The 16,666-nt window shown below is 56.1% G+C and overlaps 10 protein-coding genes across 10 annotated transcripts; 6 read left to right on the forward strand and 4 right to left on the reverse strand.

Moving 5' to 3' along the window:
* Window positions 1-1,502: 1,502 nt before the first annotated feature.
* On the reverse strand, window positions 1,503-2,295 carry PLICBS_006669 (uncharacterized protein; the record flags this gene model as incomplete). Its single annotated transcript, XM_018327651.2, has 5 exons — window positions 1,503-1,712; window positions 1,784-1,884; window positions 1,941-2,054; window positions 2,107-2,229; window positions 2,283-2,295. The coding sequence occupies 5 exons, from the start codon at window positions 2,293-2,295 to the stop codon at window positions 1,503-1,505; spliced, it is 561 nt and encodes a 186-aa protein (XP_018173834.1).
* Window positions 2,296-3,424: 1,129 nt separating this feature from the next.
* Window positions 3,425-3,880, forward strand: PLICBS_006670 (uncharacterized protein; the record flags this gene model as incomplete). The annotated part of the gene is made up of 1 exon (XM_018327652.2): window positions 3,425-3,880. One exon carries the CDS (start codon window positions 3,425-3,427, stop codon window positions 3,878-3,880), a length of 456 nt encoding a protein of 151 aa, XP_018173835.2.
* A 1,327-nt stretch (window positions 3,881-5,207) lies between these two features.
* PLICBS_006671 (uncharacterized protein) lies at window positions 5,208-5,995 on the forward strand (the record flags this gene model as incomplete). Its single annotated transcript, XM_018327653.2, has 2 exons — window positions 5,208-5,227; window positions 5,287-5,995. The coding sequence occupies 2 exons, from the start codon at window positions 5,208-5,210 to the stop codon at window positions 5,993-5,995; spliced, it is 729 nt and encodes a 242-aa protein (XP_018173836.2).
* Window positions 5,996-6,205: 210 nt separating this feature from the next.
* PLICBS_006672 (uncharacterized protein) lies at window positions 6,206-8,281 on the reverse strand (the record flags this gene model as incomplete). The annotated part of the gene is made up of 1 exon (XM_018327654.2): window positions 6,206-8,281. One exon carries the CDS (start codon window positions 8,279-8,281, stop codon window positions 6,206-6,208), a length of 2,076 nt encoding a protein of 691 aa, XP_018173837.2.
* A 256-nt stretch (window positions 8,282-8,537) lies between these two features.
* PLICBS_006673 (uncharacterized protein) lies at window positions 8,538-9,097 on the forward strand (the record flags this gene model as incomplete). The annotated part of the gene is made up of 2 exons (XM_065601021.1): window positions 8,538-8,792; window positions 8,843-9,097. 2 exons carry the CDS (start codon window positions 8,538-8,540, stop codon window positions 9,095-9,097), a joined length of 510 nt encoding a protein of 169 aa, XP_065457093.1.
* A 490-nt stretch (window positions 9,098-9,587) lies between these two features.
* On the forward strand, window positions 9,588-10,016 carry PLICBS_006674 (uncharacterized protein; the record flags this gene model as incomplete). Its single annotated transcript, XM_018327655.2, has 1 exon — window positions 9,588-10,016. The coding sequence occupies one exon, from the start codon at window positions 9,588-9,590 to the stop codon at window positions 10,014-10,016; it is 429 nt and encodes a 142-aa protein (XP_018173838.2).
* Window positions 10,017-10,290: 274 nt separating this feature from the next.
* Window positions 10,291-12,039, reverse strand: PLICBS_006675 (uncharacterized protein; the record flags this gene model as incomplete). The annotated part of the gene is made up of 3 exons (XM_018327656.2): window positions 10,291-11,775; window positions 11,832-11,939; window positions 11,998-12,039. 3 exons carry the CDS (start codon window positions 12,037-12,039, stop codon window positions 10,291-10,293), a joined length of 1,635 nt encoding a protein of 544 aa, XP_018173839.2.
* A 714-nt stretch (window positions 12,040-12,753) lies between these two features.
* On the forward strand, window positions 12,754-14,048 carry PLICBS_006676 (uncharacterized protein; the record flags this gene model as incomplete). Its single annotated transcript, XM_018327657.2, has 2 exons — window positions 12,754-13,172; window positions 13,232-14,048. 2 exons carry the CDS (start codon window positions 12,754-12,756, stop codon window positions 14,046-14,048), a joined length of 1,236 nt encoding a protein of 411 aa, XP_018173840.2.
* Window positions 14,049-14,239: 191 nt separating this feature from the next.
* On the reverse strand, window positions 14,240-14,752 carry PLICBS_006677 (uncharacterized protein; the record flags this gene model as incomplete). Its single annotated transcript, XM_018327658.2, has 4 exons — window positions 14,240-14,275; window positions 14,330-14,493; window positions 14,542-14,597; window positions 14,655-14,752. 4 exons carry the CDS (start codon window positions 14,750-14,752, stop codon window positions 14,240-14,242), a joined length of 354 nt encoding a protein of 117 aa, XP_018173841.2.
* Window positions 14,753-15,586: 834 nt separating this feature from the next.
* Window positions 15,587-15,861, forward strand: PLICBS_006678 (uncharacterized protein; the record flags this gene model as incomplete). The annotated part of the gene is made up of 2 exons (XM_018327659.2): window positions 15,587-15,655; window positions 15,715-15,861. 2 exons carry the CDS (start codon window positions 15,587-15,589, stop codon window positions 15,859-15,861), a joined length of 216 nt encoding a protein of 71 aa, XP_018173842.2.
* Between the last annotated feature and the right edge of the window lie 805 nt (window positions 15,862-16,666).

Raw genomic sequence — 16,666 nt, forward strand, 5'->3', positions numbered from 1 at the left:
ACCTTGCGAGAAGACTTCTACTGGTCTTGGCTCCCAGCTTTCTCACAGAGACAGTGTTGCAGGAAGCCTCTTCCACATCCCAAGATCACCACCTGTCAACATCCTCCCTTGACGGTCTTCGCGGATATGCCGCCCTGGCTGTGATGAACTATCACATCTTTTACGCCTATCAATCTTTTGTGTTCTACGGATACGGACTTTCGCAAGCTGCGTCGAAATCTTGTGCACGCCCCGAAGACGTCTACGCGCACAACCGTTGGTTCCATCAATTGCCTGTTTTGCGCATGGCCTACGGCGGCACTTGGCCAATCTCTACCTTCTTCGTCATCTCTGGCTTTGCGCTTTCGCACAGACCTCTCAATGTCTCTCGCGATGCTGCCGACGGCTTCACCAGCGGTGCGTCTGCAGTTGCTTCTGGGCTGTTTCGGCGACCGTTTCGGCTATACGGCCCGCCACTCATTGCAACATTCATCACTATGGTGTTGATCCAGCTTGGTGCATACGAACATGGCCGAAAAGTTTCCGGAGACACGAACTGGGTACCAGTCATCAATGAGGCACATCACAAGCGCTTCGACTCGTTCGGCCTGCAGCTGGGAGACTGGCTCCATGAAACGTGGAAAATGTTTCATGTCTTCTGGTGGGGAGACCTACACAACCAGTATGATGTTCATCTATGGACGATCCCAACGGAGTTCCGGTGCTCGCTGGCAATCTTCCTCGTGCTCCCTATGTACATCAGCCTGAGGGTACGGGTGCGACGAGTGGTGATGGTCTTGCTCATTATCTTCGTTTACAAACTTGACCGGTGGGACGTGGCGCTCTTCTATTCGGGGCTGCTGATTGCGGACACGAGTATAGACTGGCAGCAACGTTTGAAGAAGAGCCTGGATGGTAGCGCCGCCGGCGTGTCGTCTGCAATGGTCAGATCAACAGTCCTTGCACTCAGCCTACTTCTTCTTTCTGCACCCGACTTTTGCATCTCCGAAACGCCTGCCTACAGAATACTGAGCAGCCTGATCCCGTCGTCTGACCCAGCGCCATTCCGGTTCATCCCCAATCTTGGAGGCATCATCCTAGTCGCTTTGGTCGCGCACACGGCACCATCAAATCTTCTCGTAGCGACACTCCTCAACTCATCCATGCCACAGTATCTTGGGCGCATAAGTTACAGTCTATATATAGTTCATGGTCTGTTGATACACACGATAGGATACTGGTTGTTCCCTACGATGTGGAACTTGACTGGCCACGAGGAACCCTGGAGATACGTTATTGGCTTTCTGGCGGCGTATGGAACCTTTTTGGCAGTCGCTGTTATAGTTGCGGACTTGTTTTGGAGAGCGATAGACTCGCCATCTGTTCGCTTCGCAAAAGCAGTTCATGGAAAGGTGATGAGGGAGTAATCGGGCGTGGGAGGCAGATTAAGCATAGAAAATCTCTTGGGAACAATACAACTACACGTAATCTATGAGCGCACCCTCAAAAAAACTCTGTGCAATTTAACTAAGGTCATTCTGGTAGTCGTCCGTGTTTAGCTCATGATCTCGCGCCCACCGCTGGATCTTCTCAAAATTGCGACACTTATGCCGCGTGCAGAAATCCGGGTCGATTCCCAGAGGCCTCCGTTCATCCTTGAGAATGAGATATGGTGTCACATCAGCTGTGCACTGCAGGTAGATTCTCAGACTGTTGATGCAATGGTCCACATGCTGGAAGAAAGCGTCTCTGTTAGCATTAATTCCGAGTCAGGCTGGGGGCACGGGGAACTTGCGTGGCGAACTTGCTCCGGAGTACCATCAAAAGCTGGCTGGCTGCTGTAGTCCCATTCTTCTCGATACGTGTACTGCCGGATGAGATCGAGACAGTGCAACTGGTGAAAGACTGCGGCGCGTGGCGGTCAGTCCCTTGCCTCTGCAACCTGGCTTGGACTCACTCACCTTCTAATGACCCGACAACACCCCCTCCTTTATCCATCTTTGCTCTCTGCCACCCAGCGTCGCTGGACTTGTTGAGAGCATTCAGCTTGTCTAGCGGGATATTGACTGGTCCGACTTTGCCAAAGTCAGCATAACATCAATGCTCCTAGAGTTAGTAGGGCCATACAATTCCACAAGTCGAGCCACGCTTTCTCAAGTTCGCGTGTTGGTTTGCCTCTGTACGGGGACTTTTCGCTGAACCTGTTCTGGAACTGGACATCTTGGTACTCAACAGCTTCAAACGCTGGCGCTGTAGAATTCATTAGGCATATGCCCCTTCATTCGCGTGTGGGAAGCACTTACACCAGACAGACATCTTTGCGGTACATTGCGAGTCGCTCGGAGGCTTTGATGTACCAACTGCGAGAAGTATGACAGCGATGGTCGCTATAATCCAGGGAAGCAACTGCAGTATTGTCGGGCAACTCGCATAGCGTGATCTACGCCGCGGCGGCTTCTCATCTATGGGATAGTGCGACTCATCTGAGCCTTCTTCCGTTGCGACTGCATCATACTGATGTTGAGCTGCCATGGCGATGATGGCCTGCGACGGCATGTGGCTGACTGAATGAAGCACTGAACGGGACACAGACTGCCGTGAAAGTCTTGACAATCCGGGCGACTCGAGTCGCCAACGCAAAAGACGGCTTAGAGCTGCTTCAGCCAAAACAGGAGCCTATCCGTAGTGACAAAGGAGATCAGCGACTTGCATACCCCGCATGGGTATGGGCACTTGGAATCGACGACATGCGAAACGTCTAATTGCATATGCATTACCGTGAGGACCGGCGATGTTGCTCCGGCACGGACAAAGGATCACTACATGTATTCACAAGGGCGATTGCTTTATTTCACGGACATGACTCGGCTTGTGGGGATGATCACTGCATCTAATGCGACGACCGCAGACTGATCTCTCTGTAAGCATGGTATGGAGTATGGACTGTTTTCAGAAAGAGCCGAGGTGGTACTGGGCGGCATCTCCGCACGACAAGCGGTCCCGCTCCGGACCGGGGCCAGATGTTCGGAATCGCAACGGCGACCTCGTTGCCCAATGCTAAGCGAGCGGAATTCTCGATGACAGACCTGCCTGAACTGGAAACAAACGAGCTGTGCGGTCCGCGGCCCTCTTGCAGGGGTTTGAGACCGGTTTAATTCCCTGGTGAGTCCGAGTCGCGAGCACTTACACGCCTCGCCGATAACGACACACCACCTAGCCACAACACCTCCCCTAGTATAGCCCGAACCGAGAAGATGCGAACAATGAACAAAGTGCAGAGAGACAGACTACCAATTGCGCAAAGGCAAGTGAATAGCCATGGGTAATATAAACACATAAGTCGACCATAGAACTCCTGTCACCACTGCTCTCAGTCCATAACATTGAAGTCTTGCCAGCGAACCCGTTCCGAATTCCACCTTACTATCCAATTTCAGATCTCAAAATGAAGGCCAACTTCCTCCTTGTCGCCCTTGCTGCCGCCGTCTCGGCCCTCCCGGTCCTTGACGAGCGCGGTTGCACCAGCTCCGTCGGCGAGGACGGCACCGTCGAGAAGCGCTGCCCCATCCCCTGGACCAAGAACTACGGCGAATATGACGACGTCGAGAAGCGCGGCTGCACGAGTTCCACTGAGGCTGACGGCACCGTGGTGAAGCGTTGCCCTATCCCCTGGACCAAGAACTACGGTGAATACGACGAGAATGAGAAGCGCGGCTGCACCAGCTCTGTCGGCGAGGATGGCAAGGTCGAGAAGCGTTGCCCTATTCCTTGGACTAAGAACTACGGCGAGTATGATGAGAATGAGAAGCGTGGCTGCACTAGCTCGGTTGGAGAGGACGGCAAGGTTGAGAAGCGTTGCCCGATTCCCTGGACCAAGAACTATGGCGAGTACGACTCTTAAGTTCTACGCCAATTCGCATATGGCCTAGGCTCGACTAGAAGCAACAAACCGAGACGTAAGTGTTGTCAATCATTGAGGCCTCAAATCTTTTCTATTTGTTAACACAACTGCAGACACGGGCCTCAGTGACAAGACTTGAAGATTGGTGTGACTGGCGAGCTGTGTGCCTGGATACTGAGTGTAGATAGAAGTAGACTTTAGGATCTGTACCCATCTGGTTCATTCAACATGGACCGGATATACTACAGCTTGCACCAATGACAACTTCTATCCGCACGAAAAAATAACTTCATTATTTGCGTCCGCGCGGAAATTGCTTTGTCTCGGACTGTCAAGTCTGCTATGATGTCTGCTGCACTACGATACAAACACTTCATGACAATGAAGGCGTTTCGGGTAGGTTTGCGAGGCTCAGACGGACGTCCGACATCGGATATGAGGGGCATCGTGACGCGGGGCAAGCGGAAGAAGTTGACTATTCCCACACCAAGAGGCGAGCTGTAGCAGGGCCGTGGCGGAGTCCAAGCCGACCGCCCGGCGACGCGGAAGATGCAAGGCCGCTTACACACATCACAGAGTACAGCTCTAGTCTGCCACGGTGCCACCAGCCGCAGCGGGGCCGGCACGCAGAATGCTGGTCACTGCCATCCATGGTATTCTCCGGACTCCATTTGTCGACGATATCTGCATACATGTTGGGGGCCATCCATGGATCTCGTTGTATGCAGACTAGTCATGCGAGATATGTTAGCTGGCTCCTTCGGCGGGAGCGCTGCCAAGGTCCTCCGTGCAGGCGGCTCGACGGAGCTAGCCGCCCACCAATCTTGATCTCAGCCAGGTTCTGATCGCCAAGGGTTCGGTCGCGATCGGGGCTAGATTTCCCCACACGGCACGTAGCCGCTGTCCCTGCGGACCCTGCCTAGCTGCACACCTGCGGGGTGAAGGAGCATGCAGGGTCGAACCTCGCTTACGACTGAGGCGCCGGCATGTATGTACGGCACTCCAGCCTCGTTTACACGTCGCGACGGCTAGCAGTGGGGGTACGGTTGATGATGACCTTCCATACTGGCTTGTATGGTCTGGACTTTCCGGAAGGATCAGTCGCCCTGCCGTCTTCTCGTACATGTAGGCGTGTTTGCGAGGGGAACTTTTGATATCCGGCGGATGACCCTTTGCGCAGGACTTGAGGGGTCGATGCGAGTCGTGCTGAGGAGGAAAGGGTGCCTGAGATTGGGGTCTCTGGCTATCCCACGTATCCGCGCCTTGGCCCGCCTGCTGTTCTTGCCGATTGTTGACTTACACCTTTCTCCTGAGGCACGCAGCGCAGATGGCATACGATTACGTGAAGTACGAATCATTGTACTCGGAATGCGAGACAAGTTTGTTGCTAATTGACACTTGGACAGTCTGGAAGAAGACGTCGGCAGCGAGGATGCCGCCCTGCGTCCGGGCTGCGAGAAGCCCAACTACCTGGGACGAGTGCGCCGACACCAGGCCATATACATGACAGTTCTCAAGGCATCCAAGGATATACTTCTGATCTGCCTCTCTATCTTCGCCATCGTCGCCTGCTGGAAAGCCCTATCCCCCGAATCTACGCCCTCGCCCTGTGACTGCGGCGACTCCGTCGCCGAAGCCAAAGCCATGGGCTGCATCTACGACGACATGGCCCCCGCGTGGCTCCCACCACACTGCACCGACCCCGAACTCAAAGCCGAATGGGACAAGGCAGGCGACGGCCCCAACGGCCGATGGCAATACTGGGCGGACGCGAACCACACGCGGGAGCTGAGCATGGAGGAGGTCAGCCTCCTCGCCGACACACCGGGCGAGTACTTTTACACGACGCCGCGCTGGCACCTCATGCACTGCTTCTACTACTGGCGCAAGCAGCACAGGGCGAGCTTCACGGGCGTCACGATCGAGGGGCGGTATAAGAGCGAGAGGCACGTCAAGCATTGTGGGGATATGTTTCTGCATCCGCCGACTGGGTTGACGTACTCGTATGTCACGCTCAAAAGCAGCAGTCCTGATCCGCCCGAGTTTGAGCTGAGGCGGTTGAAGGCCGCGGGGATTGATCCGTTTGAGTTTGACACCAGGGCAGAAGCGCCTTAGGGGGAAGGTGTCCTTGGGGCGATTTAAGATGTCTAGTCAGCATATACATAACGTGGCTGCCCTCATGACGACGACGGCATAATGCGAGTTGCATGAGTCGACACGAGACAACGTAGGGCACTGTGGCGTAGAGGGAGAAACAACGTCTTGTTCAAAGATCGGCCTGACACCATACTCCGGGGCAGTTCGTGAACGCCATAGAGTGTGGTTTCACCCTTCAGTCAGTACCCGCGTCCAGTCAAACTTCCTCCACCCCTTCTTGAACCCATCGATTCTCGGATCCTCTCTTGTCCATCGCCCCTGCTTCTTAATCACCTGCGGCTCAGCGCCCGCGATACCGCCGAGAACCTCGCGCGCAAACAGATCGCCGCGAGGCCAGCGGTCCGCGTTCTCGACAATGTGACCCAAGCCGCCGTCGAGGCTGAACCAGGCATGGAAATATGGCATCTCCTTGGCGAGCGACCGCCGAAAGGCCATCCTGCCCATGCCCTCGCGCGCCTTGGCCTCTGTATCAATCACCTTGCGGTGCTGCGACCATTCCTCGTCCGACGACAAGAACGCTTCCTTAAAGTACGCTGGTGCCATCGCGCCCTCCTCGTATGGGATCGGCACTGCCACCATGGCCGCGTGTAACTTGCGCTGAGGCGCTGCCGCGTTCTCGTAAAAGATGACGTCGCGGCCCTGCTCGTGATACATCCGCGTCAGGCTCTTCATGAAGTTGCGAATTTCCTCCCACTCGTCGTCGTCGCACTCGAGCAGATTGGCGCGGTGCGAGATGGGTGCGATCACGGCCCCGCCCTCGCTTACCTCGGGTTCCGTGGCGAGTGTAAGGAAGACGCGCGTGGCCAAGGCAATGACTGGTGCGAGCGGCGGACGGCCTTTGTCCTCGTGGTGACAGAGCGGACACTTTTCGAGGATGCTGTTCATCTTCTGGAACTCATTGACGGCCATGTTGCGAAGGTTGATCTCGCTCTTGTGCACGCGCTTGGCCAGCTTCTCGGCGTTCTCGTCCATGTACTCGAGGTCGTCGTCGTACTTGCCGTCCTTGGCTATGCGCTCGGCAAGACGCATGCCCTCACCGCCGGCCTGGCCCTTTGTTCGCCGTTCCTCGCTCACCATGTCCTCGATGGTCATGTCGGTGTTCTCCTCGACGTTTCCGCGCTCGCGCCCGCGCCGGTTCGTAACGGCCTTGACTTCGCCGCGAGCGCCTGCCAGCTGGCGATTGTGCATGACGCCTAGCACGACGGCGTCTGAGGCGGGGGCGCGAGACGCAAACGATGCCGCGGCTCGGTTGTATTCTTCCTCCAGTGCAGCCGCGTTGGGAGCGCGGCGCAACTTGGCTTTCATCATCTGCGCCCGGAGCCGGTTGAGAGCCGTCTGGTCCATTGCTGGCGAAGCTTCTTCCGGAATAACTGTTCCCTGCTCGGGCTCAGGCGTAGGCTCCCTCACGGGATTCTTTCGCAGTCGCTCGCGGTACAATTCGCCTGTGGGCTTTTCCCGCTCCTTGTAGCCTTCGCCGTAGATCTTGCGTCTCTCCAGCTCGTCCTTTTCCTCTCGGGCATCGTCAAATTCTTCGAGACTGCCGAATCGCTCGATGGCAACCTCATCAATGGACTTGCCGCTCTCATCGGCCGTGTTGTAGACACCCCGAAGCTTGGTCATGCGCCACGACGAGCCCGCATCGCCAAAGGTGTAGTCGACTTTGCGCTCGGTCACCAGCGTGGGATCTGATGGCGAGGTACCGTCGTTGATGGCTTGTAGGTGGCCTGCATTGAGCTCGCGCTTGTGGATGACGCGTTTTGGCTCTTCTCTCGGCGGCGACTTGGGCTTTCGATCGGGTCGGTGGACGTGCTCCACGTCGAGGGCGGATGGCGCCGTCATCCACGCATCGCGCTGCAGCGATGAAGTAGTCGTGTCGACGGGGTCTTTGGCTGGCGTCTTCTCGTCGTCGGGGTACGGCAGGTCCTCATGGGGATCGCCCTTTTTGCGATGGGCGTCGTCGCCGTGGTCGCGCCTGGATTGATGGCTGTCGTCACCGTGAGACCGGCGGCTGCGCTTGTGCCTGTGGCCGTCTTCGTCGTCGCCGTGATGGCGCCGATGCCCGTCCCTGTCTCTGTCCCTGTCCCTGTGTCTATGCCTGTCGCGATCGCGCTCCCGGTCGTCGTCGCCGTGGCGGTGGTGGTGCCTGTGCTTGCGATGGCGTCGGTCATCGCGGTCTCGGTCGTCGCGGTCGCGCTGCGCCTTGTCGGCAGCAAGCGACTTCTCAAACGCATCGAGCCCGTCCATGTCTTCTGCCGCGAGGTGCTGGGGCAGCACGCGATTGACGGACGAGCTTCTGGTGAAGGACTGGTGATGCAAGGCGCAAGTTACGTCAGGCCAGACGAGCTCTGGAGCGTCGAGCTGTGGTGGGGCCGAAGCCAAACTTCTGGTGGCAGGAGCCGGGGGCCTGGCGCCTTCCGTTTCCGCAGCCTCGGAAAAACGCCTCAGACGAGACGGGACACGAATCAATGCCTTTTTTCTCCTTCACCACGGATAAGACCCCATGAACCCGTTCATACGAAAGGCCAGGGCTGATGCCGCCTGGCACCGAGTCGGCCTTGCCTCGTCGTTTCCCGACCTCGGATCAGACGCCGACGGCGCTCGCATTGCGCCGAGATGCAAAGCCTTCCATGTTCCCAGGGCAGATGGCACCTGCGAGCCTGGTCCGCCCGAGGAAGCTGACCTGGACCTCCCAGGAGACATGAAAGACCAGGTTCTAGTCTTCAAGTACAAGGGCAATTTCCATGCCGTAGACCACGTGAGTTTTTCGTGGGAATGGAGTGTTGAAGCCCCGCTGATCTCTCTCAGTCATGCCCTCACTCCTCGTTCCCTCTGTCTCAGGGCAGCCTCTTCGACATTGAGGACTTTGGCATCGTCCTCAGCGCCGGCCTCACGTGTCCCAAACACGGATGGTCCTTTGACATCTTCTCTGGCCGTTCAGACCGCGGGAACTACAAGCTCAAGATCTGGGAGATCCAGCTCCGGGAGCCGGCGTCAATTGACGAGAAGTCCGAGGCCGGCGAGATGGAGGTTTGGGTCAGGCGAAAGCAAAGAATGGGCTGATCGGCCACCACGGCCTGCTAGTTCAACACCCGCCATGCTGTCCGACGGACAATGAAGCAATCGCCAGTTGCACCGCCTGATGCCGGCATATTGGTGGACGGAGACGCTGGTGCGCTGTGGTCGCGGAGATGTCTGCACGGCCAGTACGCCTGCTCTGCAATGAGTTGCCGTTGTCTAAAACTGGATTGCCGACACTTGCAAGTTATTCCCCGTCGCGGACCCGGATGTCTCTTGCACTACGATCAGGACACCCAAGGCAATGTTGGCACCGAGCGCCCAACGAATCCTGCTAGAGTCCGTGGCTTCATCGCCTTCAACCCACTACCGGAAGTGGTCACGCCCTGTCGACAGGCTCCACTGTAAGGGCGCAAGTGGCCGTCCCCAGTCACTGCGCTAAGCCTGGTGATAAAAGCATCCGTTGCTGTCGCATCTTCATCGGCATCAAAACTCAATCCTCTTTGCACGGCCAACTCGGAAAATGACGACACTCATGAAGGACCCCGGCGAGACTTCTCTCGCCAAGTTGTTGTCGACGCTGACAACCACCCTCCACCCAACCACATACGTCTTCGCCACTATTAGCGATGGAGCCGCGCTGCCGCCCCTGGGCGAGATCCAGCTGCTCTTCCGCGAATCCGAGGGCATCACGGTGATTACCAGCAAAGAGTACGCGACGGCCAACAGCATTGAGTACTTCTTCCCATGCAAGATGATTACTCTGAACGTTACGTCAAGCTTGGAGGCGGTTGGGTTCATGGCGGTGCTCGCGACCCGGCTGGCCACGGCCAACATGGGGGTCAATCCAGTGAGCGGGTTTTATCACGATCATCTGTTCGTGCCGCTAGGCAGAGAAGAGGAAGCGGTGGAAATGCTGCGACAGGTTGCGGAGGAAAAGCGGCGAGAGACGGCTGGGGCTTAGTGACGTGACGTGGTTCGGCGCTCTGGGTATCGTCCTGCGAGAATCGAGCGAATCGCGCGATAGGGACGCGAATGCTACGGCTCACTTGCAAGGCCGGGCTTCGAAGAATCGCATGATGTGCTTAATTGTCATTTGGATCCCACTTATGTTCAAAATTGCCGTCAAAAGTGAGTTCTGCTCTCGTTTCAATTGCAGGCATGTTCCCCTCGACACCACGATCCCATAGTGCACCAGCCCGAGCTTTTGCCAGCCATCCAGCGATGTGAAAGAGTCTTTACGTCTCGTTGGACGGATACTGTACCTTTTCCAGCGGCGTAAAGTCCTCCTTGATGGATCTCACGCTCGTGAATCGCTGTAAGTGCGCCATCGTCCCGGTCTTGTCGTTTGTGCCCGAATCTCGACTTCCTCCAAACGGCTGCTGCGCGACAGCCGAGCCAGTGCACTTAGAATTGATGTACAGCATGCCAGCAGCGTGCTTGAGCTTGTCCTGCGCCTTCCTGGAGGCGTACGGGTCGAGGGCAAAGATGCTCCCTGTGAGGGCGTACCGTGACGTTGTGTCAAGGATGCGAAGCGTCTCTTCAAACTTGCCATCCGGGTAGACGTAGACGCTGAGAATCGGGCCAAAGAGCTCTCGCGACATGAGGTCGTGTCGAGGGTTAGTCGTGCGGTATACTGTCGGGTGGACGTAGTAGCCTTCGTCCTTGCATGCCTTGCCACCCACGATCAATTCCAGCTCTGGGTCGTTCTCTGCCTCTTTAATGACCTTGGCGAGCTTGTCGAACGAGCGTTCGTGAATGACGGGCGTGATAAAGTTGGAGAAGTCCTCGACGCTGCCGACTTTCAGTTGATCGACCTGCTCCACGAGGTGTTTCTTGTACTCGGGCCACGCCGACTCCGAGACGTACACGCGCGAAAGCGCAGAGCACTTTTGACCCTGGTACTCGAACGCAGCTCGTACAGAATGGAACGCGGCGTTCCTGGCGTCGGCGGACGAGTGCACCACAGTCCAATTCTTGCCGCTCGTTTCGCCGATAATACGCGGGTACGAATTGAACGTGCCGTTGCCAATTTGATCTCCAATCTTCTTCTGAATGCCCTTGAACACCTGCGTCGACCCAATGAAGGTCAGAGCTGCAAACTCAGGTCGCTTCAGGATAGTGTCGGTGACTTCCTCTGCGTCTCCGGGAAGGAACTGAATCACGTTCGTCGGAAGACCGGCCTCCAGCAGAATCTGGTGAAGGAGATGTGCTGAATGCAGCGCCGAGTCGGACGGCTTCCAGATCACCACGTTGCCGAGCAAAGCCGCTGGACCAACAAGGGTAGCTCCCAGCGCCGTAAAGTTGAAAGGCGCAATGGCGTAGACGAAGCCCTCCAGCGGTCTATACTCCATCTTGTTCCATTGCCCGGGGAGATGGACCTTGGGCTGCTGCGCGAACAGCGACCACGCCTCTTGGACGTAGTATCTGAAGAAGTCCACGGTCTCTGCCGGGGCATCAATCTCCGCCTGCCAGATGTTTTTGCCCTGGCTCAGCATCGTGGAGGCATTGAGATCCTGCCGGTACTTTCCAGCAATGAGCTCCGACGCGCGGAGGAAGATGGCCGCACGGTCTTCGAATGGGAGGGCCTCCCATGCTGGCTTGGCCTTGAGCGCAGCGTCAACCGCGGCGTTGACCTGGTCTGGGGTTGCAACGGCGTACTCGGCGATTGACTCGCGGTGGTTGGAAGGGTTCACCTGAGTACGAGTCTTGTGTGTTTGAACCTGGTAGGCGTTAGACAAGGCGTATAAAGCCTAGCAGGGCGACTTATCTAACTTACCTGAACGCCGTCGATGGATATGGGAATGTTGACGGGCAACTGCTTCTTCAAGTTCTGCAAGGCCGTCACAAGCTGTGCCCGCTCTGGAGATCCCTTTGCATATTCTAGCTATTTGCAATATTAACGTTAGTGCTGGAATATGAGACCAAAGATCGCAACCATATACCATTGGCTCATTCTCAAATTTTGGAGGGTGAAGTATCGTCATTCTCCGGGCGCTGGTTGGCGCGACCATGCGCATCACCGGCCGTCGCCAACCGCATCCTACAGCCAATCTGGTCGTGGAAGCCATCGTTCTCATGAAGACCGAAGAATACACGTCTCAACCACAGTGCTACACCTGTCGTTGTAGAGCTGGATGCATGGCTGTCCAGTTATTGTACCTTGTCAGCTGGTGTAAGCCGTGGCAGCCCACTTCGGAACACCCTTCCGACTCCAGTCACACAGGCCGTTTCACCGCTCTGCTGGCATGACGATGCCGGTGATGAGAGCTCCGCAAACAAACCGCAACCTCCGTTGGCGCTCACGATGCCCGGCTGGCTCATGGATCGGGAGATGGCCCCGGAGGCGGTTGGTATGGGTTGGACTGCGCAGGGCAACGAACTGCTGGAGCAAAGACGAACTGCTGGAGCAAAGACGGGCGGAGCGTGATTCCGACAACGCGGGAGGCAAGCTGCAGCCGTCCACACTCGCCAATACTTGAACTGAGCCGTAATCCAAGCCAAGAAACTGGTGCAAAGGAGCTGTATTCTCCGTAGTCTCCCGGAATACCATGTTAGGAGGCCACTTCGTAAGCAGGCATGTTGCCAATCTGGGGCTTCGCGGTGGTGTGGTGCGGCCTGCAGGCTACCGATTTGCCAGCACTGTCGTCGCCGCAAGACGTCCCGCCGAACCAAGCATCAAGCCGCCGCCACTTGGGAGGATGCCGTTGAAGACGCTCATTCGGTCCTTCCTGTTGACGTCCTTGATGGGAAAGCGATGGCTACTCCGGCCATCTTTAGCAGCGCTTAACTTCATCTGCCGGTCAAAGTCAGGCTTCTTCAACCCCGACAGAAATTGGGCCCTTAACAAGATACTCCGCTGGGTGATATACGATCAATTTGCCGCGGGTACAAATGCGGCCGAAGTTGCTCGAAAGTCGCTAGAGTTGAAGCGCATGGGTTTCCAGGGTATCATACTGGGCTACGCGAAGGAGTTTGTGCTTGAGGACCCAAGTGACAGCAGTCACGCAAAACATGAGCAGGGATACTCGGCAGCACAATACCATGTCATCGACAAGTGGAAAGAGGGAACATTGGAGACTCTTCGAATGATCAGCGCAGGGGACTTCCTTGCTATCAAGTACGCCATTGCCCAATGCGTCTACATGTCAGGTTCATTGGTGCTGATCGACTCGCAAGACTTACAGGTGCTGGGCCCATTGCGTTGGATGCAATGAGGGACAAGCAGCCGATGCCAAAGCCCGTGGCAGATGCAATGAAGGAAATAAGCGAAGAGACAATCAGGCAAGGGTCTCGCATCTGGATCGACGCGGAGCAACAAGCGCTGCAACACGGCCTGGACGAATGGGTCATTGATCTTATGCGGCAATACAACCGGAATGGAGAGGCGCTCATCTACAACACCATTCAGGCGTATCTTAAAGGCTCCCAGGCAAATGCGTGTCGGCATCTCAAGCTGGCAGCCGAAGAAGGCTGGACTGCTGCGATTAAACTCGTTCGCGGCGCGTACATTGAGAATGAAGTTCGTTCTCTGATCCACAACACCAAGCCCGAGACAGACAGATCATACAACTCCATTGTCAACATGCTTCTCACGCAAAGGTGGTCTACTGGACAGGAGGCAGACAAATTTCCTTCTGTGGCTCTCTTCCTGGCCACGCACAACACCGAGAGCGCGCAAAAGGCTTTGGCGACACATCGGGGGCGAGTCGCCGCCGGACTCCCTACTGCAAAACTGGAATGCGGTCAGATTCAAGGCATGGCCGATGAGCTAAGCTGCCTCTTGCTGGAGAACTACGAAAGCTGCGCGCGGGGCGGCGAGGGTCAAGGTGTAGCGCAGGCGCCCGGCGTCTTCAAGTGTTTGAGCTGGGGCTCAGTGTCGGAGTGCATGGGCTATCTTTATCGCCGCGCTGTTGAGAACCGGGGAGCGGTGGAGCGCACTGAACATATGCTGAAAGCTTTGAAGCAGGAATTACGTCGCAGGGTGTTTGGGTAGACAAGACTAGAGCAAGCAGCAAGAAATTCTTGGCTTTGCGCCATGTTCACAGACTTGCATTTCGCCGCGTCTGTCGGACACACGAGGCAATGGGCATTACAACACACATTGCTAGCGTTACTGGACGACGTTGCAAAAATGTTAAGCACATGCTTCTGACTACCGCCCAGGCTACCTTCACATTGACTGTATCAAGATGAAAGTGGTGCCCGCACTGCTGGAATGTACTGTCACATCCGCGACGTTAGCCCAAGCGTCACCACGCGCGGACACATACTTACGGGTATGATCTGGGCCTTCTCTAAATCCCACACGCCGCTTTTTGCGTATATATCGCTGTGGATAATCGCGCGCACTTCCTCGATGCTCTCTCCGGTATACACGACGGCACTGCCCTTGAACGCCGGAAGTTCGTCCTTGTCGGGGTGCGACTCAACCATCGCACCTGTCTACGTTGTCAGGCGTGCCCCCTTGCAAGATTAATCACGCGTACCTCCCGCAACCAGCCGACCGGACGAAATCAGAGGCTTGATGCCCTCGTAGTGCGCTCTGAGTAGCTGTGAGACTCTACAAGGAATGCGTTGGACGATACGGTTCTCGGCTCACCCCTTGACGCTCTTACGAAGATCGGATACATTTGGCTTGTCTGGTATGATGCAAAGGAACTCCTTGTGACCTGTTGTCAGAGCGCGCCTGTTGGCCATTGTGCGAGAGCTGCCAACGCGAAAGGCGCGGCGTGTACTCCGGAGCGACGCTCCGACCGGCACCGACCGGGATAGCATTGCTCGCGGTGTGTGTGATGTAAGGGAATGCCCAGCGAGCATGGCGGCTCAAATGGCGTAGTGATGTGCCAGAGTAACTCCTCGCCTTCATGTTCTTTTATGGCGCTTCAGCAGCAGCTAATGTTCCATCATATTCTGGCTCGGTATGTGTTCGGTACAGTACACCAGAGGCTCGGATGGCGCTCCAAACAGTGTCGGATGTTGGTTCCGACGCATGATGCCTTTCGTAGACAGCCACCCCGAGCTTCGGATCCGTGCGCCGATGAGTCGGACTATGGGGCTGTCCACGGCGGCTGACCTGCGACCGTACAAGTAGATAAAACGTTGTGAGGGGTGATTGTGAAGGACAGAACAGGCGTATCAGAATTAGACCGCAGTGCAGTATAGCCAAAGCATCAAATTGCTCGAGATGATGATCTGCTTTCCTGCAATTGCCCCCTCCGCTCGGGCCGCCTTGTTGGTGGCGCGTCGCTCATGGCGCAGTGCCCTGAGGCCGATTGCGGCCCGATCAGTGACAACCAACACCCCTCACCCTTCGCGGAGCGCAATGCAGCCGGTCTTCACTTCCAGGGGAGTGACACGTGAGTAGAGCACCGCTCTGTCCCCACCGCACTGTAGGGTCATGCTGAGTGAGCAGCCATCGGACCGTACTCGCAGGCCATCAAAGCCAATGGCTTGGTCTTCGTTTCGGGCCAAATACCTGCAGAAACAGACGGGAAGCTCATTGAGGGTACCACGGCGATGAAGACTCATAAAATGTGTCAGAATGCAAAGGCAGTTCTAGAGGCTGCCGGGTCTGGCCTTGACAAGGTCGTCAAGGTCACGGTAAGTGTCTGGGCACAACATCATACATCCACATCAGGTACTCATATAAGACATCATAGGTATACTTCCAGAACATGGATGACTTCAAAGAGATGAATGGGATCTATGCGACTTACTTCCCGCACAAGCCTGCGCGGAGTTCTTGTGAGGCCAGGAGATTGCCAGCAAGCGCGAGCATGGAAATGGACATCATAGCTCTATACTAGACCACGTAAAGAAAGAAGAGCCGCTAGCGAACAGTCCGCTTCTACTTGACGGGCGCCTGGCTTAAGTGATCATCTGGATCTTAAGAAATGTCAAGAATTGTCGTGATGCAAATCTTCATTCCCTGGAACTATCGAAGGACCCAGGGGCCGAATCAATCGGGCAATGTGAAGACTTCAAATCTACACGCCACCGTTTGTATGTTTGACACTCAGCAGTGAACACTCCGTATCCTTTTGCTGCCGCCTGCAAAGCGGCCCAGCCGGTGGCCCGTACTGTATCACAAGCAGGGGTTAGGAGGACACGCCTCGGAACTTAATAATTCTGAACCACCAACGAATCTTCACTGTCCGGCCTATGGCCACGAACTGCCCAATCTGCATGCATCTTAGTCAACCTGTAACATCAACCAACGAGAGACGCGCCAAGTCGCGTGACAGGTTCTATGTTCGTTCCGGAAGAGAGGGGATTCGGCATTGACGCTGTGACCAGGTGGGGGAACAACCCTGCATCCATAAAGCCTTCTGGCTTCGATTACAGCTCGGAGGACCGGCCCAAACATTAGATCATCGTCGCCGTTTGTCGACTTCTTCCGATGAGCTTAGAGTACAGCAGGGACATGCGATCGCCCAGCGGTAATCGACCGAATCGAGTCATCAAAAAGTGCTCCAAGGCGTACGAATGCGCCCTCATCAATTCACTTCCTCAGCTAATAGCCGATAGATGCGAACGATGCCGCATCCATAAAGTCAAATGTTCTGGCTCGCAGCCCTGCACCCGATGCGATCGAAAGAAAGAACGGTGTCA

This window comes from Purpureocillium lilacinum, assembly GCF_023168085.1.
Source record: "Purpureocillium lilacinum CBS 284.36 DNA, scaffold_5, whole genome shotgun sequence".
Classification (NCBI taxonomy): domain Eukaryota; kingdom Fungi; phylum Ascomycota; class Sordariomycetes; order Hypocreales; family Ophiocordycipitaceae; genus Purpureocillium; species Purpureocillium lilacinum.